The 27,636-nt window shown below is 41.7% G+C and overlaps 1 protein-coding gene across 4 annotated transcripts in view; it reads right to left on the reverse strand.

The window, feature by feature from the left end:
• Positions 1-4,681: 4,681 nt before the first annotated feature.
• nckap1 (NCK-associated protein 1) overlaps positions 4,682-27,636 on the reverse strand; it is a 58,269-nt gene continuing 35,314 nt past the window's right edge. For all 4 annotated transcript variants that reach the window (XM_063006168.1, XM_063006167.1, XM_063006166.1 and 1 more), the window contains 14 exons: positions 24,849-24,968; positions 23,779-23,918; positions 22,361-22,492; positions 20,099-20,317; positions 19,509-19,639; positions 19,297-19,394; positions 13,390-13,483; positions 11,808-11,890; positions 11,214-11,294; positions 10,643-10,736; positions 8,772-8,888; positions 7,125-7,234; positions 6,659-6,748; positions 4,682-5,626 (listed from right to left, as the gene is read on the reverse strand). In XM_063006168.1, coding sequence (XP_062862238.1) covers positions 5,510-5,626; positions 6,659-6,748; positions 7,125-7,234; positions 8,772-8,888; positions 10,643-10,736; positions 11,214-11,294; positions 11,808-11,890; positions 13,390-13,483; positions 19,297-19,394; positions 19,509-19,639; positions 20,099-20,317; positions 22,361-22,492; positions 23,779-23,918; positions 24,849-24,968 — 1,626 coding nt within the window. In that variant the 3' untranslated portion in view covers positions 4,682-5,509. The remainder of the gene's footprint in view (positions 5,627-6,658; positions 6,749-7,124; positions 7,235-8,771; positions 8,889-10,642; positions 10,737-11,213; positions 11,295-11,807; positions 11,891-13,389; positions 13,484-19,296; positions 19,395-19,508; positions 19,640-20,098; positions 20,318-22,360; positions 22,493-23,778; positions 23,919-24,848; positions 24,969-27,636) is intronic.

The raw sequence follows: 27,636 nt of genomic DNA on the forward strand, positions 1-27,636 counted from the left end.
GCTACATTTATTTATTTACTCATTCAATCAGTTCTACTAAGTACTTGGTCAGGGTCACAGTGGTCCTGCACTGCCCAGAAACATAGGTATGCCCTAAACACATTTACCACAGGGCATCACACACTCAACCATTGACTCTCTCACATCTAGGGACAATTTAGAGTAAGAAATTCAATTTCAACATGAAATCTGAATGCAGACACAGGGAGGACATGCCAAACTCCTCACAGACACAGCTCTGTAGGACCCATGTTGCTGTGACGTACCCACTCTACCAGCTGTGCCACTGTGCCACCCAGCTTGGTTTAACAGGACGTGAGCACAGTCTTGCAGTTTAACCAGGTACTTTATAGGTTCCCCACAATCATTTATGTTGATTCATTTTAACCACTTAATCCTGGTCAGGGTCGCAGTTGATCCAGCCCCAGTCGGAAACGATGGGTACATGGCTGAAACACGCTCTGGACATAGAAATATTCATCAGACCAGTTGACTTTCTTCCAATGCTCTGATGTCCAGTTCCAATGCCTGCATGCCTATTGAAGGTGCTTCCGACAGTCGACAGGAGTTAGCATGACCCCTGTACACAAAAGGTTTTAATCCACTGTGCTGTGGCACATTCACTTCATCACCAGGCTTAAATGATCTGCAACTTGAGCCACAGCAGCTCTACTGGTCGCTAATTGACTTTTATCCACCTAACAAGCTGTTAGCAGTTTATGTCATGTCCCTCCTCGGACCACTGTCAGTGGGGACTCACTTCTTGGTGTCTTAGATATACTTCAACACAGATGTCTGGTCATAAAGATTTGGTCCTTATCAAAGTCACCCAGGTCTTTGTTCTGATCAGATCTGCTACATTAATCTGAAACAATCACTGGGACCTTGTTAAGGGTTGCCTAAAGAAGGTGAGGCCTGACTTTGATCTAGCAAAAACAATTACAATCACAGCAGGTGGTTGCCAAAAACGAGCTCTGATAATCAGCACTTTGTTCTAAGCAACATAAGGCAACTAACAGAGTTTTAAAACAGCCTGAACAAAAACTTTATCATAAGCTTTACAAAAGCTGGAATTTCTATTTAGTAGGACCGTACAAAGCAACGTCTGGACGTGATGACTTGCACCAGATGCTGCTCAATTCATTATGGATCCTCTACTGCAGTGGGTTTGGCATCATCCAAATATGAATAAGGCCCAATTATATGAAATATTAATGGTGTATGTTGCCTCATCGGGCGACACGGTGGCTCGGTGGGTAGCACTGTCGCCTCACAGCAAGAAGGTCCTGGGTTCAATCCCCAGGTGGGGTGGTCCGGGTCCTTTCTGTGTAGAGTTTGCATGTTCTCCCCGTGTCTGCATGGGTTTCCTCCTGGAACTTCGGTTTCCACCCACAGTCCAAAGACATGCAAGTGAGGTGAATTGGAGATGAAAATTGTCCATGACTGTGTTTGATATAATCCTGTGAACGGATGAATCTTGAGTAATGAGTAACTACTGTTTCTGTCATGAATGAAACCAAAGTGTACAATGTGACGTTAAAATCCTAATAAACAAACATTTACTCATCAGACCATTTAATGATTTTATTGCCCAATTGTGTTGTTTACTTACATCCAAATTTTGCATAATGGCTCTAATGTTTATATAAAAGAAGAATAAATGATTATGGACCACAGTGTTTTGTTAAATCGGGATTATATTCTCTTTTTTAATAATGTTAAGATAGTTGATGGGGAACTTCAGGGGTTTTAGTAACATTCATCCCTGTCAATGAGCTTCCACCTGATTCAATAAGTTATTCTGCTACCGCATCACTGCTTGGAAATGTAGTTTAATGCTGCTGGAGCATTTAAGAGGTAATAAATAAATAAATGCTTCATTCAGTCTGTTTAGGATGTTAATAACATGGGCGCCAAAAATTCAATAAATAAAGTCGGTGCATTTAGATTTGTTTACATTAAAGAAATAACCCTCGGGCAGGAGCTCAAATTTAGGGAAGAGTGGATGATCTGGATGGGGAGGGAACACATTTGCAGTTCATTTAGAGCTGTTTGTTTACTTTAAATCAATATTGATTTACTATTTCTGCACCCGCTGTAGCCATTCAGCCTCCTGTCAGCATTCACAATCTCACCCAGTCTGTTTCAGTCCCAGGTTCTCCAAGTTTCCAAAATCAGACCCTGACATGGAAAGTCAAAAATCTAATTCAGGAGACTTTTTTTCCCCTCAAAACACACCGGATTCATTCAGCTTGTTTTTTTTTGTTTTTTTTACCTGGAAAAAAACTGAGGTTAAAAACAGCAGGTCAGAACCACTGCAGCCCAACAAACGTTTAGTAAAGAGTCAACATGCAGCCAGAGCTGTTCCAATTACACACAATTAGTGCAGGGGGTATTTACACAGGGTGTTCACTCAGCTAACTCATTCTCATCTATGAAGGGTCAGATCTGAGGTAATTAGTGAAGTACACTGAGGTGTGAAGAGCACTGATTAGATCGAGATAAGAAAGATGATAAACTACAATTGACTTCAAACATTTACAGAATTAAAGGACATGTTGGGGGGGGGGGGGGGGGGGGGGTTGTGGCTCACCACTTTGTTCCAAACTTCATGAGAGAGTTGTCAATTAGTTCAGAAAGATCATTTCTCAATGCACACTTGTAAATATTTCAGATTTATCATCTACCATACATAATATAGTGAAAAGATTCAGTTCATATATTGTTTATACAGCCCTATGCAACATTTGATTGTGGCAAATCATGCCAAAAAAGTTAGAACAGGGGCATGTTTATGACAGTGTTACATCACCCTTGTGTATCAGCATTGGTGCCATTACAGATGTGCAAGTTACCTATGCCACCGACACCCCGAGAATGTGTTGTCATTTCTGGATGTTGTTGATATATGACTTTCACTTTGTGCAGTGAAGTCTTTTATTAGTAGATGCAGTGATGAACTGTGTTTACTGACGAGGGTTTCACAAAGCATTCCCAAACCCGTGTGGTTACTTTCATTAGAAAAGCATGTCGGGTTTTAATGCAATTCTGTCTTAAGAATCTAAGGAATTCTATAATGGTTTTCACATTTCTGTTAATAATGTTATGGACTGTAGATGGTAAAATATGTACATTTCTTGCTGTTTGCTTGAGAGGCCTTTTGCAATGTGGCAAACCTCAAACCATCCCTGCTTATAAACAACTGAGAACAACTTAAATGCCCTTTTAAACGTAATCATGGCAGCATCATCTGTTACCAATTCATCTTTGAAACATTGCAAGAATCAAATGAACAATATTAGCACATATTTGCAAATGAGGTAAAACATGACACCTTTTTGTTTTTAACAGCTGATAAAGAGACATTTTACCTACTGTCCCAACTTTCCTGCAGTTGGGTTTGTATATTAAATATAACCAAAAGTTTCCCCTCATTATGTGCCCCTTGTGTTTGTATGTGTAAATATGTAGGAAACAGACTGTAAAAAGTTTTGGAACTACTGGTCTGTAGAAGATCGCTGAAGAGTGACCACCCTCTTCAACAGCTGCACTTTAGTAACTGCTTCATCATCAGGGTCACCAAGCACCACATACACACACAGTGACACATTTACATTTTCAGCATTTAGCAGACGCTTTTATCCAAAGCGACTTACACAATGAGCGGAACACGATGAGCAATTGAGGGTTAAGGGCCTTGCTCAGGGACCCAACAGTGGCAACTTGGTGGTGGCAGGGCTTGAACCGGCAACCTTCTGTTTACTAGTCCAGTACCTTAACCACTGAGCTATCACTGGCCCCTGCAGCAGGGTCCAGGGTTTGACCTGATTCTACAGTCACCGTCTGCAAAAGGCTCCAATCACTTTGCAGAAACATTCAGAAGGTGGATTAACAGCTTATGAGTTGAAAGTAAATTGGTATTGTGAACTTGTATTGTCTTGTACAGGTGTCCATATGAAAACAGTGCCAAGAATAGATTTACTGCTTTATTAGACTACGCTCAGTTAATGCCTGCAATAAATTTACAAAAAAAAGTTGGGACAGCCAAACTACCGTCTCCTCCAAACTGGTCCGAGTCAGTTTGACATGATCAAAGCTCGCATGTTCCACTTGCACTGAGGAACCACTTTAAATCCTGTTGGGGGAAACTAGTGGTGAAGAACAAAAACAGTGGCTGCTGTTCCTCCTGAGTTGTAGGTAAACTGGTAGGACGCTGTTCAGGGTGTGTTCATGTCTTGCACACTGTGTTTCCAGGACCAAATGCTACCCCTGATTAGGATAAAGAGGTAACTACAAACAAATGATTAGATAAATGAGCAAATAAAGAAGTAGTCAACACGCCCACTTTTTGCCTATGATTTTGAAAGGTTATAGGAAATCGAAAAAATAGCAAAAATAAATAACAACTAAGCAAGTCACCTAAAACCTAGAATTGTATGGCATCAATACCGCCTTAAGTCATGGCTGCTTTGAGGTGGAGCAACCAGTCATACAATTAGAGGGTGAACTTTATTTTTTGGGTGTTATCTGCAAACTCAGGATGGTTAAATCAAATAAATCACATCAATCACATTTACAACAAATCACTTCCATCAGTTTAAATAAGTGCAGCCTGAAGGAGAGCTGGTGTTCAAAGACCAAAAAGAAAAAGTACCAAAAAGACGAGAACACAGTGTGCATATGACCCAATGTTTATTCATGTTATGGAAGATACATGGTCATTTCCAAAAAATCCAGAACATATAAAATGGGTAAAAGGGGGGACGATTCTAAACATTCAATAAATACGTACGAATGTTTATCAGAACACACAGAGGGTAGAATGGAGTCTCTGAAGGAGCGTTAGTTAAAAAATTATAATATGCTTTATACAAACACCACCATTGGCTTTTAGAAGATGTAGTTTAGATTGAAATGAGATGAAACGTGTCAGTTCATCAGTATTTTGGCAAATGCATCAAAGAAACACAAAACCAGCGTGATCATAGAAAAAAGAACTGAGAGAGAACAAGCAGCACCCACACAGATTAAAGTTAGAACACCGAAATATGAACCACCGTGATTCAGAGCAATTAGAGCTTTACAGCATGACGTAGTGTTTCATCACTTCACGCAACGCAGCCCACCCTCACACACACACACACACACACACACCCACACCCACACACCCTCACACACACACATACACAGAGAGACAGACTCAAATACTTGTGTTTTCTCTTTTTTAACCATTGCAACTCCCCCTCCCCCCTAAAAAAATAAAAACAAAACCCAAATCACAAAAGTAATACAGATCAAAAATGATATTTAGTGTTACTGGTCCCTGACAAACCAAACTCATAGATTACTCTAACAGCTCAATAAACATCTTGCACTCTTAGTTTAGTATTTTTTTTATTTATTTCCATTTTTTTTGATTGGTAAAGAAGGACTGATCCTCTACGTAGTGTTGCAGTGGCACGACTGTGAGAACAAAGTAAAGAGTGGATGGAATGGGTTTGGTCAGATCTCACGCGGTGGCAGATATCGACTGCTTGTAGACGGCGTGATAGGCGTTTCTCAGCAGCACGTACGGAAAACATGACTCCAGCAGGTCCATAGTGAGGAACGGAGACTCCTGCACGATCTACGACACACACACACACACACACACACACACACACACACACACACACACACACACACACACACAAAAAGAGATTAAAGTAACAGATTACTCAAACGCTCATGTAAACAGCAGGCTTTGACAGACTAGAATCAAGGTGCGACCTGTTATAGAAAAGCACACCTATAGCATTAAATTATGATTATCAGGAGCTTTTATACAATCACTTGATGAACACCAGTTACAATGTAGTCATTTTAACTTAATAAATTCATTTGTACTAAGCATAATCCTGATTAAGGTCACAGTGGGACAGTGGTAGGGACAGTTTCTAGGGACAGTGGTAACCTAGAGCTTTGGGCTATCAACTGGAAGATTGGCGGTTGAAATCCAGGCCCTGCTATGCATGTATATGTATATATGACAAATAAAGTATATTTTCTTCTTCTACTAGTGGGTCTAGCGCCACCCTAAACACTGGGTGCAAGGCAGGAATACACCCCAAAAAAGGCATCATACTACTACTGGGTAACTCTCTTTCACACATTTCTTTTACAGTTAATCTAGATGTAGAGCAGCTAGAAACCAGTGTACCTGGAGGAAATGAATGTTAATGAGTTGAAAACATTGACCAAAGTATAAACCCAGGTCCCCAGGACTCACTACCCACTGCACCGCCATGCTGCCAAAGGTAAAACTTGTAAAGGCATTTCGAGACAACCAACCCAGATATAAACTGCTCTGTGGGATTGGATCATCTGAGTCAGACATGAGCTCGGACAGTGGGTGGGTAAAACAGACATCCTCAGACTGATCGAGACCTTCATCACTTTCCATTACACATTAAAGACCAGCCGCATGTAGATTACACTTCAAAGAGCTGCTAATCTTCTAGAGAAATCCCACACAAGCTCCTCTGATCAAAAGAACACAGACACACACTGCAGGACTGCTAAAAGATCTGATATAAAAACAGGCTTCTTCAGTTCTTTAACCTAAAGCAACTTCTCCAGATTTGGACGTTTGTGAGTGGTGGCGGTGTGAGAATCTCACCATGTCGAGGAGAAGATAAACAGATTCACGGTTTCTGGTGGTGGTCTTGTCCGTCTCCTGACCGATCTTCAGCAAACTGGAGGAGGCCAGCTGAACAGCATGAAGAGAAAATGAGACACACTAGGTTAGAAAAAACAGTAACAGATCCTTCGACAAGTCCAATTTTATGCATAATCAAGACGATATATGATAATAATAATAATAATTATTATTAATACTCTAATTAGCTAAAAATATGTGGACCACTTGACCATGAGCTTGGACATCCCATTCTAAAACCATGGATATTATTATGGAGTTTCTACAGCTATATCAGCCTTCGCTCTTCTGGAAAGGCTTTCTGGACTGTGTGTGTGGGATCTTGTGTCCCCATTTGCTCTCAATGTAGTCATCTTCAATTCCATCCTATTGGAATCATGCCACTAGAGCAATAGAGGTGTGGTGTGGATTGAGATGTAGAACTCACAGCAAGGAACTCCTTCAGCCGATCCTCAATGCTGCCCTTGTGAATAGTGAAAAGAGCAGCAGCAATCTGGTTAATTGCCTTCGCCAGGCAGTGGATGTTGTTGCAGTGGCCTAAGACAGTAGACACAGAAACGGCATATGAGTTAATTATGCTAAAAAGACTTCACACACATGACCCCCCTTGTGCTGCCAAAACAGCCCTGCAACTGCGATGCACTGTGTATTCTGACACCTTTCTATCAGAACCAGCATTAACTTCTTAAGCAGTTTGAGCTACAGTAGCTCGCCTGTTGGATCGGATAACACGGGCCAGCCTTCACTCCCCACGTGCATCAGTGAGCCTTGGCCGCCCATGACCCTGTTGTCAGTTCACCACTGTTCCTTCCCTGGACCACTTTTGATAAATACTGACCACTGCAGACCGGGAACACCCCACAAGAGCTGCAGTTTTGGAGATGCTCTGACCCAGTCGTTTAGCCATCACAATTTGGCCCTCGTCTAACTCGCTCAAATCCTCACGCTCGCCCATTTTTCCTGCTTCTAACATCAACTTTGAGGATAAAATGTTCACCTGCTGCGTAATATACCCCCCCACTAACAGGTGCCGTGATGAAGAGATAATCAGTGTTATTCACTTCACCTGTCAGTGGTCATATTGTTATGCCTCGTCATTATAATTTGCACTGTCCTAAATTCCCTGATGCACTCTGGCAACCTCTGTTGGCCAAATGACACCCACACTGGCTGAGGAGGGCCTACGTTGTGTGAAGCTGCTGCTTGCCTCTTTATACCAGGTAGCAGTGTATTCATAGAGAAAGCAGATGTGAAAGGTCACCTTACTTCCTCTTTGTATTCCTTATATGCTTATTTAATATCTTCCCCCAATTTAGTCATTGCCAACTCCCTATTACAATTCCTCTGCCACTTGCATCACCCCAGCGTTGGCCGTGGAGGGCAGCAGACTAGAACCCGCACCTTAGACAGGTGTCAATGAAGTCACTTCTTTACACCAGCCAGTGTTGGATTTTCACAGTCATGCTTTGCTCTGTGTGTTTCTCTACTACTTGTGCTGATGCCACAACCAGAAAGCAGGAGTCGCTTCTGCAGCAGCAAGAAGAAATAACCCCATCTGAGCCCAACTCTGTCAGACACAGCCAACAGCAAAGCTGAGATTGGAATTTAAGAGCAGGAACTGCAGTGATGAGCTAGCGAGAAAGCAGGAAGGGTGATATTATAGAACTTACTACACCAGCACATTAGTAACTCAAACTGCTGTATGTAGATTTTTGAACGGAGCAGCTGTGGCCATAACTGCAGATCACTGAAATCCAGAGACTGGCATTACATACAAGCTTCGTACAAGTGCATGTACAGGACAGCATGAGTGGTGGAGGAATACAGGAAGCATATGATGTTCCTTCAGAGTTACTGAGAGCTCCACACAAATCAAAAGCAGGTTTATGCTAGCCTGTGGTACTCCTCAGCCAGGAGAGTCAGAGTATAGAGGAATCAGATGTATAGAAAATAGAATAAAGAAGCACTTGGGTGGAGCAGCTGAAAATGTTACAAAGCTACAACAGTGACGCCTACGACTCCTAAAAGTCGAAGGACTATGGAAAGGCTATCGTTCCTCTGGAGGAATACGTACCTTCGATGGCAGGACTGTACTGAGACATCACGTTGCTTGCCAGGGTCGGCAAGGAAACGGCCACAAACACCATCAGCAAGCAGGCAATCTTATACTCCTCCTCTGGGCTGATGTTCTCTGTTATCAAAGAGGCACAGAGAGAAAGAGTCAGAGCAAGAGAAGAGAGAGAGAGAATTACTCCACCAGTCCTCCTCACACACAACGATTTTGGCCGAGGAAAGGAACCCTTGGGAGAGAACGTTCCCTCTCAGCAGGCCTAGTCCAAAATCCAGCACCGTAAGCCAATAAAAACGCAGCTAATGCCCAACAATTAACTTGTATTTGTATTAGGAGAACCCTCAGGGAGCGGGTGGGTGACGTGGAGTTTGGGCCTGACGTCCTGTTTTGACAGTAAACACTGGAGGACTGTGTTAAAATTCAGAGACTCGGACCACAGGCTGGCCAAAATACTCTCCTAGTTACTTTAGAGTTCCATACTATCATAAAGAACCTTCTATAGAATTACATTTATTATTTTATATAGAAGAAACTTTAGGAGTTTAACAGCATTAGTTGGATAACTCTTTCTACTCAGTGATGTGCTTTTTGGAGCTGTATGGATCTGACCAGAAATCTAAACTGATCTAAACTGTTATTAATATACTATTAAAAGACAAATTTAGAAACTATAAAGTTCTGTGAGCTGGAAATGGAACTCTATGGAGTAACACTGAATAATATTCTATGGTTGTGTACAGCTTTCTATATAACCAAAAAGTTTCCATCGTGTTAGAAAGACATCTATTAAACTTTGCATTAGAATCTATGGAGTTTTATAAGGTATTAATCAGAATTCTGTTGGGTTTGACTGCATCACATCACAAGTTGTTTGAAGCTTTATGATGTTTTGTACTATCAGAAGAAGCTTTATTACCTCTAGAGTTCCTTTTTTGTGTGGTCTTAATTAAAAGCTCAGTCTTATCTTTGGAGAGACTTCTATAGGGATCTGTCCTCCTTTTGATCTCTCAGACTAGCATACTAAGATCGAATTCTATAAAGTTACAGATCACTATAAGATCTGTGATGTTTTGAGATGAAACCCCATGATTCTTAATGTTGTTCTATTTTAGCTAAAGCTCTATGTAATGCTGTTTCTTTTATATATTTCTGTGTTGATTCGTTTTTTAACATTGCAGCGTTCTATTCCAGGAAATGAAAATAAAATCTCTTATTTACAGACGTATTCAAACCCATTTTGCTTTAATTATCCTTAAGTCTAAATCCAGAATAAGAATCCATCTGTGATCTGAATCAATTAGACGTAGTTTTCAAAGGAACACCAGGGCCTCTAAGGGCTCACAGTTTACACAGCATCGTCATGACAAAAGCAAAACCATGTCCAAGGAACTGTCTGTTCCTTAAACCTTTCTCAATTGTCTGTCTGGCCAAAATTAAAAAAAAGAAAGAACCTAACAGTCACTCCAAAAGAACTCCAAGTCATGTGTAGAAATAGAGAAACCTGTTGGATGAACAACCATCTCTGCAGCACTCCATAAATTAGGTCTTTAAGACAGAGTGGCGAGTCGAAACCCAAAGTTCAGTAAAAAGCACACGACTGCCTTCTTGGACTGATAAAAATCAGACAAGACATGTCACCTGGCTAATACCATTCCTACTGTGAAACATGGTGGTGGCAGCATCATGATGTGAGGGGTGCCTCTCAGCATCCGGTACAGGGAGACTGGTAAAAAATTAAAAAATGAATGAATGCAGCCAAATACAGGAAGATCCTTGAAGAAATCCTGTACAATTCAAAGGGGTCTAAATCCTTTCGGAATCCACTGTATAAGAGCTAATGCAGTTACAGAAAGTGATGTGAAGAAACTACTTACCAGATTTCTGGGAGGACAGAGCAACTACAAGAGCAGGATCGATCTCACAGGGTAAACCTGCTGCTGAGGAGAGCTCATAAACATTCATGGCCACCTGAGAGACAGATTCAGGGAAACAGAGAGAGAAAGGGTCAGCTCGGTAGAGGCAAGTCTTTATCTCTAATAAGGGTGAAGGAACTTGTCTGACTTAAAGGTTTTGGGAACAAAGGCTCCTAAAGTCCTTTGATGGCAGAGCTTATGGAAACAAGCTTTTGTACTATTGTTGTATTAAACTGAATATATAATTAGCACAACATCATTGATGTAGTTATACACTGTGTAGCACATAAGATGTGGTGTAGGATAGAGCCAGGATATCACTGTGATGAGAAAAAATGCAAAAACAGGACCAGTGCTGAAACATCTCAGAGAGAATTTAATCAAATGATAAGCCTATTTCTGACACATTTAGGTTGCTTCTTAATGTTAGAGAGTAAGTTTTTCTTAAGTTTCAACTGTATTCATATCCATCCTTTGCAAAGACTTTCCCCAGACATAACCCCATAAGAAATCATGCAAGCAGTTCATCTACCTTCATGTCTGTTTCACGAGGAATGTGGTCCTTGAAGTCCTCCACTGAGCTGACCAGGAAAGGAATGTGGCAGGACAGAACCTGCACAAGACAAAACAAAATATTTAAAACGTGCCACATAAACTACACAGGTATCTGAATATTGAAATGATCCGTACTACTGAGCACTACTAATCAGTATTTTAGAACAAGAGCATCATTTTTGAGGGGTTGATTTTTTGTTTTCCCACCTCTCTGCACCAACCTTGGGCATGTTTAATTTCCCTAGGCACTCTGGCAGCTCCTGTCTGCCAAATGACTATCCAAGGAGAGTCTCCAACATGTTTCGAGCTGCTGGCTGCATCTTTACACCAACCAGCAGTCTCAACACTTACAAGGGATTGCTTTGACACTTCGACCAGACAGCAGAAGTCGTTACAGTGGCAAAGAGGTCAATTCCAATCCGACCATTCTTACAATTATTGTTAAGTGCCTAGACAGACCGGTGGTTTTTACTTTGTAAGGGGACCCTACACATCCAGAAATGTCCAGTAATTTAGGTTTGGGAAGCGTCTGGTAAATCAAGATCAGGTTACGACCTGGAGTAACACTTACATCTCGCAGTGCCTCCTGTGCCAGAGAGCGGAAGGACAGGATCACACCGATGATGGTCATCCTTTTAAGCACACTGTCCACAGCTACAGGACACAAAAAGAGACATCAGTTAATATGGCCAAAATATAATGTAGACAGCCTGACCATGAGCCTGTTGGACACAAAATTCCAAAACAATTTCTACACTCACTGTCCATTTTATCAGCTCCACTTACCATATAGAAGCACTTTGTAGTTCTACAATTACTGACTGTAGTCTATCTGTTTCTCTACATGCTTTGTTAGCCCCCTTTCACCTTGTTCTTCAGTGGTCAGGACTCTCCAAGGACCACCACAGAGCAGGTATTATTTGGGTGGTGGATCATTCTCAGCACTGCAGTGACACTGACATGGTGGTGGTGTGTTAGTGTGTGTTGTGCTGGTATGAGTGGATCAGACACAGCAATGCTGATGGAGTTTTTAAACACCTCACCGTCACTGCTGGACTGAGAATAGTCCACCAACCAAAAATATCCAGCCAACAGTGCCCCGTGGGCAGCGTCCTGTGACCATTGATAAAGGTCTAGAAGAGCAATAGATGAGCGATCGTCTCTGACTTTACATCGACAAGGTGGACCAACTAACTAGGTAGGGGTGTCAGAGTGAACAGTGAGTGGACACGGTGTTAAAAAACTCCAGCAGCGCTGCTGTGTCTGATCCACTCATACCAGCACAACACACATTAACACACCACCACCATGTCAGTGTCAATGCAGTGCTGAGAATGACCCACCACCTAAATAATACCTGCTCTGTGGTGGTCCTGGGAGAGTCCTGACCATTGAAGAACAGGGTGAGAGCAGGTTAAAAAAGCATGCAGGGAAACAGATGGACTACAGTCAGTAATTGTAGAACTACAAAGTGCTTCTATATGGTAAGTGGAGCTGATAAAAATGGACAGTGATTGTAGAAACAAGGAGGTGGTTTTAATGTTATGGTTGATCTGTGTATGAAGTAAACCCCCCCCCCCCCCCCCCCCCCCCCCACACACACTAAAACAACCAGCCTTAATATAGAGCAACCCCTAACTTTAATCTATAACAGCTTCTATTTTTCCAGAAAGTCCATCCTGTCAATATTTTGTGTTTTTTTCAGTGTTTTTGTGGGAATTACTGTTCACTTAGTCAAAAGTGAACTCACGCAAAAAAACGAAACACGAGGAGCTGAAAAGTAAGCAAGGTCCTGAGCTGCAGTCTGAGAGAATTCCACCCACACCCACAGTGCTTTATTACACACTCGCTAGGCATGCTGCAGTGTCACAATATCCATGTCTAGTAATGATCTGACGCATTACAGTGTTTACCCCATAACCCTGTGGTTCTCAATCCTGGGGTCCCAAACCACACGTGGGCTCGCATTGAGATGCGGGAAGGGTTGCAAGAAACCACTCATTAGGAGTTCGTTGCCTATGCCACTTTATACACATCTAGATCATTTAAAAACCTACAAGCCAATCATAAACCAGGATCTTCCCTAAATCATGGTGTAACACAAAGTAAATGCATTTTTAAAGTTTTGAACCATTATACCCCCAAACACTCACATGTGAGTCTCTTGAAGAGTGCTGCCATGTGGTCAGGCTTGTCGAAGCTGGTCCTCATCTGGGTCAGAACCTCCATGTTCTCTACCACCAGTTTCTGCAGAACGAAAAGAGTAGAATCAGCAAAATAAGGCAACAACATGGTAAACATCTTCTATTCATCATATGCCTACTGACAAAAATTAAAACATGGACCAAGGCTTTGGAAAAAATACAGAACCAAATTGTGTCGAAATAAATGGGACAAATATTAAGAAGCAGCAAATGTAAAACAATAATAGCGGGCTTGTTTTATGAAACTATCTGAATTTAGTTCTATTTAGCTTGATTAGAATTAGGAAAAGAACAGATTTCTTACTAACTTTGCCCCTCGGACCTGATTATGTCGATTACTGATCCAACAGAACACCAGAAACTGACAGAGTGAGTGATTGACTCACTCTTAGGCTTGGAAATGGCAGTTGTGGTGCATAAAAATGAAAGTATGCAATTCCTCTGCTACTTGCACCACTCCAATGCTGACCATGGAGAGCCGCAGACTAGCACCCACCTCTCTGACACCTCTTTAAATAGAATTTACTAAATTCAGGTATTTATCTGCACAATTATATGCCTGTATGTGTATAGTTATTTGCAGCCTCTTTATATAGTTATAGTTACAGTTGTATAATTATTTATTCTACACATCTTAATTACTACGATTATTATTAGAATACATTCCTAACTAATCCCATTCTTATTCATATGCTTAATATTATTATTACTAGTATGTATATAGTACTATGTACATAAACATAATACCATATATGTAAGTAGCTATAGTTATAATTATATATTCATCATAGGTATATACGTTTAATATTATTCTCTGTTTTTTGCACAGTGCTATTATTTGCACTTCTGGTAGATGCTAACTGCATTTCGTTGCCTTGTACCTGTACTGAGCAATGACAATAAAGTTCCATCCTCCATCCATCTGACTCTTGTGGAGTCGCCAGCGGTGTTGGATTCTCACAGAGACCCAAGTCAAGTGCAGTAATTCTTGCTATGCCCTATGTGTTCATCCCATACTTATGCTGGCTTCATTTTAGGAGCCTCCTTTTCAACACGACCAATCACGTTTGAGATGTAAGCTCATGAGCTCAAAAGATTCAAACTCCAGATATCACAATCTATCCAGCGTATTTTACCGCTGCACCACCCCAGCGCTTGGAAGTTGGACTTCCAAAGTAAACATGAAACCTTCAAGTCCCCCAGCTTTAATGTCTTTTATAGGTTGGTTGCTATGATTACAAATCTGGTTGCTGCATTTAAAACCAAGATCAAGGCTGAGATCAAAACCGAAGCACAAACTTGCCATGTCCTTAGAGAAGCAGATTAAAACAACAGGTTGTAAGTCAAACACTTACTGGCTTGATTTTCAGTAGCCGCAAAAGCTGCAGGTACTCTGCGGGATTCGGTGCACATACTATTACACCAGTGAGACAAAATTAAGCATCAATTCTGACTACACTTTCTCACCCAACCGTTTTGTTTTTCAGTGTAATTGTTTGTTTATTAGGATTTTAACGTCATGTTTTACACTTTGGTTACATTCATGACAGGAACGGTAGTTACTGCTTACACAAGGTTCATCAGTTCACAAGGTTATATCGAACACAGACATGGACAATTCAGTGTCTCCAATACACCTCACTTGCATGTCTTTGGACTGTGGGAGGAAACCGGAGCTCCCGGAGGAAACCCACACGGACACTGGGAGAACATGCAAACTCCACACAGAAAAGACCCGGACCGTCCCACCTGTGGATCAAACCCAGGACGTTCTTGCTGTGAGGCGACAGTGCTACCCACTTAGCCACTGTGCCACCCATTCAGTGTAATTCAAATAAACAAATAACTAACATGACAGAAACCATTTTAATAACTGAACTTTTAATTCTGGTTCCATTCTTTTCTTCTCTTGTTGGAGTTTTTTTAATTAGCCCAACAGTCCAGCAGCTCATTGAGATCTGTAAGCACTTTAAGTGCAAGCTACTTTGCTTTTTCAGACTTGTGCCAGTATTTATATTACAAGGTAATTCCATATTTTTTCCACAACATTAAGTAATTCTATCAATGTTGTTTCATTAGTTTGAGGAATGTTGCACAAAGCCAAAATGTTCAAATAATAAATGGAAAATATTTTGTTTTTATGGTGCCTGGTGCTGTATATATTGATTTTCTTTCTAATAAGAACATAAATCTGATCTTAAAGCAATCATAAATATGGATTTATTTCAGGTGAAGCGTTGGAATGTCATTTATCTAATAATCTTCAGTAAGCACTTCATCTTGACTAGGATTTTGGTGGACCTGAAGCCCATTTCTGGATGATCGAGTGTTTGGCTTGCATGCCTCTCATATAATGGAACTATCACTCAAAAGAAATCAACTATATGGCCAAAAGTATCTGTACACCTGACCATAGACATGTTGGACATCCCATTTCTAAAAGAACAGATATTAGTATAGTGTTGCCCTTCCTTAGCCTCAACTCTTTTGGTTTGTTTGTTTGTTTAATAGGATTTTAATGTCATGTTTTACACTTTGGTTACATTCATGACAGAAACGAAAATTACTCGTTACACAAGATTCAATAGTCCACAAGTTTATTTTTTTTAATTTTTTTTAGATTTTGTTTATGCATTTTCTCCCCTTTTTCTCCCTTTCAGCTTGTCCAACTGCCCGATTGTGTCATGCTTCCTCTCCACCAATGCCAATCCCAATCTCCTCTGATCGAGGAGAACAAAGCTAACCCACGCCCCCTCCAACACGTGGGCAGCAGCCGTAAGCATTTTGTCACCTACACTTTGACGAGTGCAGTGCAGCTCAGCACTGTGTACGGAGAGACACACCCTGATCAGCACTCTCTTTCCTCGTCTCTGTGCAGGCGGCATCGATCAGCCAGCAGAGGTCGCAGTTGCTCATGTTCATGTGGCCGCTCAGCCCAGCCGGCAAGGCAGAGCTGAGACTCGATATCATGTATTTGAGATCCCAGATCTGGTTCCAGCATGTGTTTTTACTGCTGCGCCACCTGAGCGGCTCAATGGTTAACAAGTTTTAATGTCAAACACAGTCATGGACAATTTTGTATCTCCAGTTCATCTCACTTGCACGTCTTTGGACTGTGGGAGGAAACCCACACAGACACGGGGAGAACGACTCTTTTGGGAGGCTTTCCACAAGTGTGTTTGTGGGACTTTTTGCCTATTCAGTTAAAAGGTCATTTGTGAGGTCAGGTGCCTATTTTGGACGAAAGAAAGGACATTTACATTTTATTTTATTGCCTTGATTTCAAACTTGTCAAACCATGTCTTTCTGGAGCTCACTGTGTGCACAAAGTCACAGTTTTTCTGGAACAAGAAATAGCAATAATATCTCAATAACATAGCAGGTCGTGTATGTACTTTTGACTAGTGAAAAAGATAGCATACAGGGTTCAGACTGTTTCACAATAATTGATCCAGTATGATGCAGAAAGTGGGAACCGTAAAAGAAATTGAAGAGCACCACTGTCGTTTCCAGCTGTAAATTACTTTCATGTGTAGAGGACTGGGTTTGCATGCTAAAAGATCATAAATTTAAATTGTTTTGCACGTACGGTTACATTTCAGAAAGAGCAGCTACAACATTATCATACTCAGGTTTCAGAAACTGTCACAGGCCATTTGTTAGACTGTGAACATTTCTAACTGCAGAAAATCTTAGAAAAGAAATCTTTAAAAACAGGGTTTTCTGTTCCTCCGAGCATAAATAAAATCAGATCATGATTACTGTATTTATATAAACACTAAACAGCAGGTTTATGTTCTGGGAGCAGTTTTTTATGTTCATCTACTTACTGCTTGATATTTGCCACGTTTGATCCAATAATTTAAAACAAGGGCGATATAAAACACCATGTACTACTAAAAAGTTAAAAGTACGTAAATGCTTCTGCTGCTGGGAATCGCCTCAATAAAGAATAACAAGAAATGCTTTAATTGCTTGCAGGCACATTTCCAGAAAGGGGCTCCACATGCTGGAACCTCCTCAGCCAGCAGAGAGAAAAACAAACCACTTAATGCTGGTTTCTCTTCATTTCCCTCGCCAAATTAATACCTGGAGACAATTACACAAATGTCCAGTAATATCATAGCAAAATAACCATGACCATGTAGAGGTAAACAATCATCTCAGCAAGCATTTCATCACCTTCTTGTAAACTATAATACCTGCTGTGTCCAGTAACACCGGTGGACACCTTAATCTGACCTGTAACACGCAAGGACACCTCAATCTTATCTGTAACATAGGGGGCACCTTAATCTGACCTGTAGCACCCAAGGACACCTCAATCTGACCTGTATCACCCAAGGACACCTCAATCTGACCTGTATCACCCAAGGACAGCTTGATCTGACCTGTATCACCCAAGAACACCTCAATCTGACCTGTATCACCCAAGGACACCTCAATCTGACCTGTATCACCCAAGAACACCTCAATCTGACCTGTATCACCCAAGGACACCTCAATCTGACCTGTATCACCCAAGAACAGCTTGATCTGACCTGTATCACCCAAGGACACCTCAATCTGACCTGTATCACCTAAGGACACCTCAATCTGACCTGTATCACCTAAGGACACCTTAATCTGACCTGTATCACCTAAGGACACCTCAATCTGACCTGTATCACCCAAGGACACCTCAATCTGACCTGTATCACCCAAGAACAGCTTGATCTGACCTGTATCACCCAAGGACACCTCAATCTGACCTGTATCACCTAAGGACACCTTAATCTGACCTGTATCACCTAAGGACACCTTAATCTGACCTGTATCACCCAAAAACACCTCAATCTGACCTGTATCACCCAAGGACACCTCAATCTGACCTGTATCACCCAAGAACACCTTAATCTGACCTGTATCACCCAAGGACACCTTAATCTGACCTGTATCACCCAAGGACACCTCAATCTGACCTGTATCACCCAAGGACACCTCAATCTGACCTGTATCACCCAAGGACACCTCAATCTGACCTGTATCACCCAAGAACACCTCAATCTGACCTGTATCACCCAAGGACACCTCAATCTGACCTGTATCACCCAAGGACAGCTTGATCTGACCTGTATCACCCAAGAACACCTCAATCTGACCTGTATCACCCAAGGACACCTCAATCTGACCTGTATCACCCAAGGACACCTCAATCTGACCTGTATCACCCAAGAACACCTCAATCTGACCTGTATCACCCAAGGACACCTCAATCTGACCTGTATCACCCAAGAACAGCTTGATCTGACCTGTATCACCCAAGGACACCTCAATCTGACCTGTATCACCTAAGGACACCTTAATCTGACCTGTATCACCTAAGGACACCTTAATCTGACCTGTATCACCCAAAAACACCTCAATCTGACCTGTATCACCCAAGGACACCTCAATCTGACCTGTCTCACCCAAGAACACCTTAATCTGACCTGTATCACCCAAGGACACCTTAATCTGACCTGTATCACCCAAGGACACCTTAATCTGACCTGTATCACCCAAGAACACCTTAATCTGACCTGTATCACCCAAGAACACCTCAATCTGACCTGTGTTACCCGAAGACACCTTATTCTAAACTGTAATACCTGAGGACATCTTAAATTGACCTGTAACAGCTAAAGACACTTTATTCTGACTTTTAGCACCCAGGGACCATAGAGCTCTAATCCTGCAGATGCCCAACCTGGATCACTATTCCTGCAGATGCCTGACTATGCACATCAATATTTTGGAGGACAGAATAATAATCATAATGTTGAGTATTAAAGCACTTTTTAAAACCACTAACACTTAGATCACTGATGTTCTCACCTTAAGCTCAGCCACCTGGGAAGAGATGTGCCACATCAGGCTCTCGCTGAGGAACTTCATCCCGTATGGACCCAGCAGTTCGGAAAGGGAACGCATTTCTGAATAGTGTAAAGCAGAGCGATATTTTAGATTCACACCAGCACAACAATCAGCTTTTGTTAAGATTATCAGCAGCATCAGCAAAGTAGGATTAAACATATTAGAAAGGTTACCAGAAATATCCGAGTACTCTTCAGCGTTGAAGGTGAGCTCGTTTTCAGTGGGCAGATTGACGAAAGCCTTCATGGCAGGGAAGTATGCTATGTGGCCGTTGCTCACCTGCCGAAGCAAAGTCTCCAGATACCTGCAGGAGAGTCAGAACTTTCTTAACTCCACAGCAGATCAGCCTCCTCAACAGTACAGCAGCTTTCAGGTACATGCATATCATTACCTCAATCTAATATCAGATATGGGTGGTTCAGTGAATAAGGTACTAATCAGAAGATTGCTGGTTCAAGCCCCACCACCACCAGGCTGCAACTGTTGGGCCACTGAGGAAAACCCTTAACCATCAACTGTTTGGACTGTATTACTGTGTGTTCGAGCCAGTGAGGTGGAGTCTCAGCAGTGCTAGTAACCTGGCCTAACCTGTGGATGGAATATAGAATGTGGTTTGCAATATGTGATCTCTGGCGCTGGTCTGGTCTAATCCTTACAACCTTAAACGTCCAGGACAGTTTTAGCATGTACATGAATTGAGTCTCTGTACTGTTACATTTACCCACAACATTGTGATAATCCCAGTTAAACATGAAGAACTTACCAGTTAGTGTAGAGGCTGGTGATGGTGGGCTCTCCGTGGCTGTCCAGGTGTTGCGTCTGCTGCAGCAGGACGTTGTTGAACACTCGGGTGATGTCGATCTGCACGTAGTTCTCAATGGACTGTAGCACCGTCATGTAAGCTCTCACGCTGGTCAAAAGCTCAGACGGCTTTGCAATCTCCTGCGTGGCCTGGTTATACATGGTCATTCCGACTATAGACCTGCAGAATCGATGAGAACACTGTTAAACATCTAATAATAAAACCTTTGTTTACATAGTAATACAGCAGGTTGTTTAAATGCTTTTAATGTATTGGTTGTTACAAATATAACCAACTCCGGACTCTGGAGAACTCATGGTGATTTCAAAAGAGGCCGGCTGATTAAAATAGAAAACGACAGCCAGGGAAAATAAATATGTCATTAAGAGACTATTTATCCAAAGGGACTCACAAATAAGATTTAGGATTTAAGGGCCAACAGTAATATTTCACCAAATGATCGACTTGGTGAGATTTAGAAACGTAGCAGAGTCTGTTACCAGGTCCAGGCTCATTTTCTTAAGGAAAATCTTAATCATTTGAGTTCCAGTTTGTTGTCTGCGCTTTGTTTGAACTCTGACCAGATCATAAATGTCTTCTCACTGTGGTTTTGTTGGTTTCTCAATGGTATTTCTGATGTCTTGCTGAGGGGAATATCCCAGTCATTTCTTTATTCTTCTTTTTGTTTAAAGGCCCAATTGGAAAATCATAATTTGGATCTAATTTTAATTCATGCTTGTTGTAATGATACCACTGCTAAAGGATTATGTTTATCCAACACGACTTACAATTGTGACCAAATAACTTAAGCTATTAAAGATTAAGGGTCTTGCTCAGGGGCCTAACAGTTGCAACCTGGCAGTGGTGAGGGACGAATCGAACACTACTTTGAGACACTACTTGGTTATGTTTAATTTTATTCAACTTTAACCAGGATCTCCTTTAGGTCCCAGGATTAATACACACCTACCAGCCAATCAGAAATAAGTATTTTTCTTATGGCTATGATGCAAGGTTAATTATTTGGGATAAGGTGTAGTGAAGCCAACATAGACATTCGTAAGTCTGGTTATAGATAAGATGTCTTAAAGGACATACACATACTTTTTGAACATTTTCCTTATTTGGTCGTTTTACATCTGCCGCGTAAAGTGATGACCAAGCAACCGTGCAGATAATTATTGATAGGCTTCTGCATGGCAGCACACAAGCCAGTAATCACCATATGCACACTGTGGGCAGTTTATTGAGGTCCATCATGCAGTAAAATCTATTTTACCCAGTATGACCTGATAGGAAACTAGCAGAGGGCGTAGTGGGGAACAACGCTAATTGAGCCTCTTGCCGGCGAGAAGCTCGAGCGTTTAGAGGGTTCACATGCATGGCCAGCCTAAACACGTCAGACTTTCTGAATCCCGCAGTGGAAAATACCTGTTATTCCTCAGGTTGTGTTTATGTGCTTGGACAGGGCTCGGATTTGGAGCCGAGTCAAAAAGCAACTCTAATCCAAACTACTGTCGGCCAAGCCAATAAATCACAGATCGAACCAGAACGGCGAAAAGAGCCCATCATGCTGTTTTTTTCTTCTAATTTACAGCCTAATGAAATGGTGGAGAAGTCTATAGATCGTACAGAACCACAGCGATACCTCCGGTGTTAGAGGGACGCAGAATGATGAGAGGAACTGTGAGAGGAACCGTTCCGACAGAAGTAGGGAGATAATTTGTGCTTGGGCATGTGGACGGTTTAGAGCTGAGAGAACTGAGGTGTCATTTCTTGCCCAGTTCCTGGATCAGGCCCCTTAACTACATTGATTGAGCTCAAAAGTTGACATACACCCATAAAAGACTTGCGAGCATATTTTTGACCCATCACATTTTAGAAATCCCACAGACATCATGACATACAGACCAACAGCTGAATTTAATGTTTGGTACATAAGTAGCATGATTCTGTAAATCCTCTGCAGTGCTTTGAGGTAACTACATCTAGCCTTTTCTTTATGCTCATATCAAAAGATCTAGCTTGACTGCATCCATTAGCCTGTCAGTTAATACTGTCGATACTCAGCCAATATAATGCCACTTTATTATAGTGTTTTACTCAGTCCAAGAACTACCCTCCAAATATACAATATTGTAAATAAATGGTTGTGCCCATGAAGAAAAGACAGAGAGAGAGAGAGAGAGAGAGAGAGAGAGAGAGAGAGAGAGATTGACTCACTTGGTGAAGCGGATCTCCAGATGGGAGGTCAGATACTCTCGTGGGGTGAAGGTGTGCTCCCAGACCATCATGTTGGGGACATAGTTGATGGAGAAACAAAGCTCTGACAGCGCTGTGTGCAGCTTGTCCAGGCTAGGAATAAAAATACTCAACGTTAACCACCAGCTAGCATTAAAAACTCATTTCTGTCAGATTAAAGAAGCAAAATTGGCCAGACAGAACGCAGCTGAGCCCGCAAAAGAATCATGTTTTTGAGCCCAGCACATATGAGTGTCTTAGTGGAGGAGTTTGATGGATAAAATTCGATCCTCTTTCTATTTGGTGAAAAATTGATGTGTGTGGGGGGTTACAGGAAGGTCTGATTTTTCAAAGACCACCAAAGAGTTGGAGTAAAATAAAACAGAAGAAGCCTTTAGGGAATTCTGTTCACATTACTTACATTTTCCCCACAATCTAGCTGCCTTCATTTCCCTGTTGTTGGAATCAAGCCGCTAGCACCGCCCGAGGAGGGCTGAGACTCGCATGTCCCCTCAGTCACACACATAAATGCTGGCCACTATTTTTCAACTGCTCTCAATGACCTTAACACTACTGAACACCTTTGGGTTGAATTGGAATGTTGATTGTGAACCAGACCTTCTTGGTCAACATTGGTGCCTGAACTCACAATTGCACAACTGACTAAACGGGCACATGGAAAGCCCTCCCAAATGAGTACAGACTGTTATAGCTGCCATAGATTTGCATTAGAATGTCCAAAAAGCTCCTGGCTAGGCGTCCACATGAGCCATGTATTAACAGATTCAACTCAAGTCACGCCTTTATCCAAAGCAACTTAGAGTCTTGTGACGGTATACAGTCGAAGCAATTGAGGGTTAAGGGCCTTGCACAAGGGCCCAACAGCAGCAACCTGGCAGTGCTGGGGATTAAACCAGTGACTTTCTGATTACTAGTCCAGTGCCTTAACCACTAGGCTACAACGTCCATTATTTGTTTGTCTCATCCTGGTAGGGTTCGCAGTGGGTCAGGCACCACACACACAGCCCAGCCATTGGGTTTTAATGATATAAAACTCATCAAACCATGTCTTTATGGATCCTGTGGCAAAGTTATGATGGAACAAGAAGTGACCTTCCCCAAGCTGTTTTCACAACGTCAAATGCCAATTAGATTAAATAATTTTGTAGCAAAAGATGTGGCTGAAACTGCCAAACGTAATATTTAGGAGCGGTGTCCACATACTTTTGACAAAATGATGGATTTTCTAACCTCTGCCAGTCTGAGTTTCAACTTTAGAACAGCTTTAAGGGTGCGTTCTAGGAGCTCATGGATTTGGCTAAAGGAGGGCAAAATCACACCTAATGAGAGAGCAATGGGGGCAGAGGGGCAGATCTGTCGGAAAAGACGGTGTTGCTTACTTAGTAACGAGCAGTCTGTTCTTCCTCATGCTCTCCACTCCAGGTTTCTCGCGCTCTGGTTCTCCTTTCTTACCCGTCTGCTTCTTGGACTTCTTGTTTACAGCCTGACTGATGGTCTTGGCGCAGTGTTTTGGCAGGAGCTGCACGGTGAGGTCAGGAAAAAAAAAACGAGAGCTCTTATTTTTAACCCTCATAAACCAACGAGCAAGCGAAGAGACAAAAAGTGCGTTCTCTGGAAGAATTACGAGTGCTTGTCTTGTTTGAATATGCTATTAGAAAAACACAGATGAGGAGGAGGAGGTGATATATGTGCCTGGCGCAGTAGAAAACATCTGGGGAAGTTTTGCTTTCCTGAAGCACCAAACACTCTTGAGAGAACAGGACGGGTTGCAAAAGGGCAGATTTGTTCCACTTCAGGCTGCAACTTTCATAAGTCAGCAGATTTTTATTCTTGGGCTTACATGACAAATAATATCATGACAAAGAAAAAAAAAAAAAGAACGTCCTGAAGGTCTGAGGACTTCACATACACCTGCTTAGCTTTAACACGAATTGTCTTTTGAGCTGTTTATTGACCCTATGTGTTTCGCAACCCTGATCACACGAACGTATTTTCCTTAAATTCGAAAGAGAATACGCCGTGTTTCTTTGTTTTTGTTTTAATGCTAATAAATATTTTTTCCACAAAGAAGGCCCAACAGGTGACGTAAAAACAAAAGCTATATTCATTCTATAAAAGCTATATTCACATATAGTCATGTTTGCCTCAAAATCAAACTAGTTATCCTGAATTATCTGCTAATCAGTCCTATCAATACTCTCCAAACCACTGTCCTCATTAAAAATCACTTTGTGTATTAAGAACATGATGGCTTTGGTAGTAAAAGTCCAAAAAATAATTGAGAAGAAGCCGTGGTGAAATGTACCCCAAGCTCCTCATAAACATAGCCATCACCCGAGTCTGCTGAAGGTTAAAGGTCAGGGTCCTAGTGGTTAGGAGGTTAGGAGACTAAACATTGAGTGAGATATTTCGGGTGAGGTGAAAGGTGAGGGTGCATATTGATGCTGACCTGGTCACTCAGGGTGCATTGCTCTGTGCAGATATCGGTGATGAGGTTACGAGCCTGTTTGGCCATCTCGTCCAAGAACATGTTACACAGGGACAGACTGCGATCACCAATATGGTGCCTCTGCAAGGAGAAGGAAGACAGAAAACATCAGTTTAGGTGTGACCTATGTTATTTTTACTCCCCGCAGACGTGTACGGCTCTTAAGACGATTCACTTAAAGAGCGTCGTTAGAGACTGCAGACATCAGTGTACCGCACTGGGTAAAAACAGATGTCAGTACAAGCGCACATCGTTTTCCATTCAACTTAAAGTACTTTATTTCAGATTTAAAGTAGGGAATTGGAAATGACTCAGTTGGGAGATAAAGGGAAAATAAACTCTAGGGGTTTCAAAGCTCAGTCTCAGTAACCCTCTTTCAAGGGTTCAGATTTCCATGATCCCTCCACAACCCCACTGTAAATGCATGTATATTCCACAGTCTCAGCTAAGCGACCACAAAAAAAAACTTAGGAACCCCCAGTGGATAGTACTAATACTAATGGTTTTGTAAAAATGTACCTGCATATCAGGTGACCCTATGTGGATCAGACGTTTATGTAAACTTGTGACAAGTGCAGTCACACAAAAACTCAGAAAAGACAAATCCGAGCCTCACTTGAGCTCTTCGATGTGCTACAGTAAACCCCTTTACTAAAAATACAAGTTTCTGAGTGATGATGAGATATAGGTGGAATCTTTTAAAGCTTTTCCAATATAAACATGGACTGCAGCTGTCCAGAGCTGCTGAAGTGGACATGGATCACACAGCTGCTGAGAGAGGGAGTTCAATGTTTAAACAAGGGAAGCTTAAACCTCCGAGCCCTCTATAAATCTCTTTTATTCCTGAAGAGCTTTAAGGTGAATCAGACAGGATTGTCATGCTCTCACCTACCACAAGGCTTAGCAAGCATGCTAGTTTAGGTGAATTCAGGAGATCTGGGCTGAGGGCTTTTCATCAGCAGTAGACCAGCAGAATTACAACGAAGCAATAGAACTATAACTATAGAAAACAAGACATCTGAAGGAGTCCTGTGGGATCTGGTACCAGGACATTACCAACAGGTCCTTCAGCTTTGGTGGTTCATCCAACAAAGCATACTGGTGCACAACCAGTGCACAAGGACTTTGGTCTGTGACTGCACGGCGCCGTACACAGAAGGGTTCAATGCACTGTGTGTTGCGACACATGCTCTTCATCACCAGGATTAAAATTAACTGCAATCTAATCAACAGTAGATCTTTTGTTGATCTGTACCAGAAACTGTAGCCTTCAAGTCCTCTGGCATCAACGAGTCTGTTGATTGTTGGCTGCCCAACAACACTACATTCCAAAATCACCGATCCTTAATCATGACCAAAAAAATATGAAAAATTAGACAATTACCAGATTGTCAGCTAGGAATTTAGAATCTATCTCTTCTTATTTACATTTTTAAACCGCCTTAAACAAACAAACAAGAAAATATCTGAATGAAAAACTGTTTTTATTTTATGCCTATGATTTAAGTACTGGAAAAGCATCATGTGGGGCATGTGATGAATCCAACACCTGTAATGCAGTGGATGGGCATCGCTTTTCGATAATACTGCACTGATACCCAGCTGTACGTGTTTGACTGTGTTATTACTTGTAATGTGATGTGAGTAACTGAGAATGCTCTGTAGAAATAACAGGTATTATCATCTTTATATTGGCTGCCCTCCACCAAAATGAATGAAACATTGGTTTTGACAGAGAACACAGTCTAATCAAAAACAGACAAAAGGTCAAGAAAGCAATTTCACAACCTTAGAAGTGAGCCAAAAGAAAGCATCTGAAAACAATTCCTTAAGAAATTAGAAATATCAAGTAAAAGTAGTTTCAGGACAGACAGACTAACGTGAGTGCAGCAATTCCACAATATTTATACATATTGACGAAGTCTGAAACTGAACACCTCCAAAATCTTCAGCTATTTGAATTTAGGATTCAGAATAAATCAATCAAATCTCCCTTGAAGAGTCAATGTCAGAGCACGAGTCGAGCCAAAGATTTAAAAATGAAAAACAGCTTGTGGCCCTGACGAGATCGGAACTGATGGTGGAATTACTCAGCCTTGCCTGTTCAACCTCTCGCTGGCTGGGGAACGATTCCACTTTCCTTCCACTCATGAAGCACCTAAAAATTCAATAATAAACATGAACCAAGCCTCGCTGACTTATTCACGTTCTAAGTGCTGGTCAGGTTGTGGACACATCCCCACATCCCTTGTCTTTCTATAATCTGTTGGTGCATTTCTCCTTTTTCCTCACAATCTAGTCATCTCCAATTCCCCGAATGTAATTTCTTTCCGTTTGCACCACCCACACTTTGACCGAGGAAGTCCACAGAATCTCGTGTGCTCTGTCCGACACGCGTCAATTCGCGGCAGCGGTGGGCGAGTGCATTAGACCACTGAGCCACCCAAGCTCCCTGGCAGACTAACTGGTTAAATGGCAAGTATCTCATTACACAACGGTTGTTGGGAAAACACAATCTGCTTCTGTAATTCACTCTATATGTACTAAAATCTAAATTATTACAATGTACCTTTAGGGAAAAGTGGCGGCTCAGAAGACATTTACGTCACATTTACACTTTCAGCATTTAGCAGACGCTTTTATCCAAAGCGACTTACAGTTGTGACAGTATACAGTCTAAGCAATTGAGGGTTAAGATCCGTGCTTAAGGGTCCAACAGCAGCAACCTGGCAGTGGTGAGGCTTGAACC

Source organism: Trichomycterus rosablanca, chromosome 12 (genome assembly GCF_030014385.1).
Source record: "Trichomycterus rosablanca isolate fTriRos1 chromosome 12, fTriRos1.hap1, whole genome shotgun sequence".
In the NCBI taxonomy this organism is placed as follows: Eukaryota; Metazoa; Chordata; class Actinopteri; order Siluriformes; family Trichomycteridae; genus Trichomycterus; species Trichomycterus rosablanca.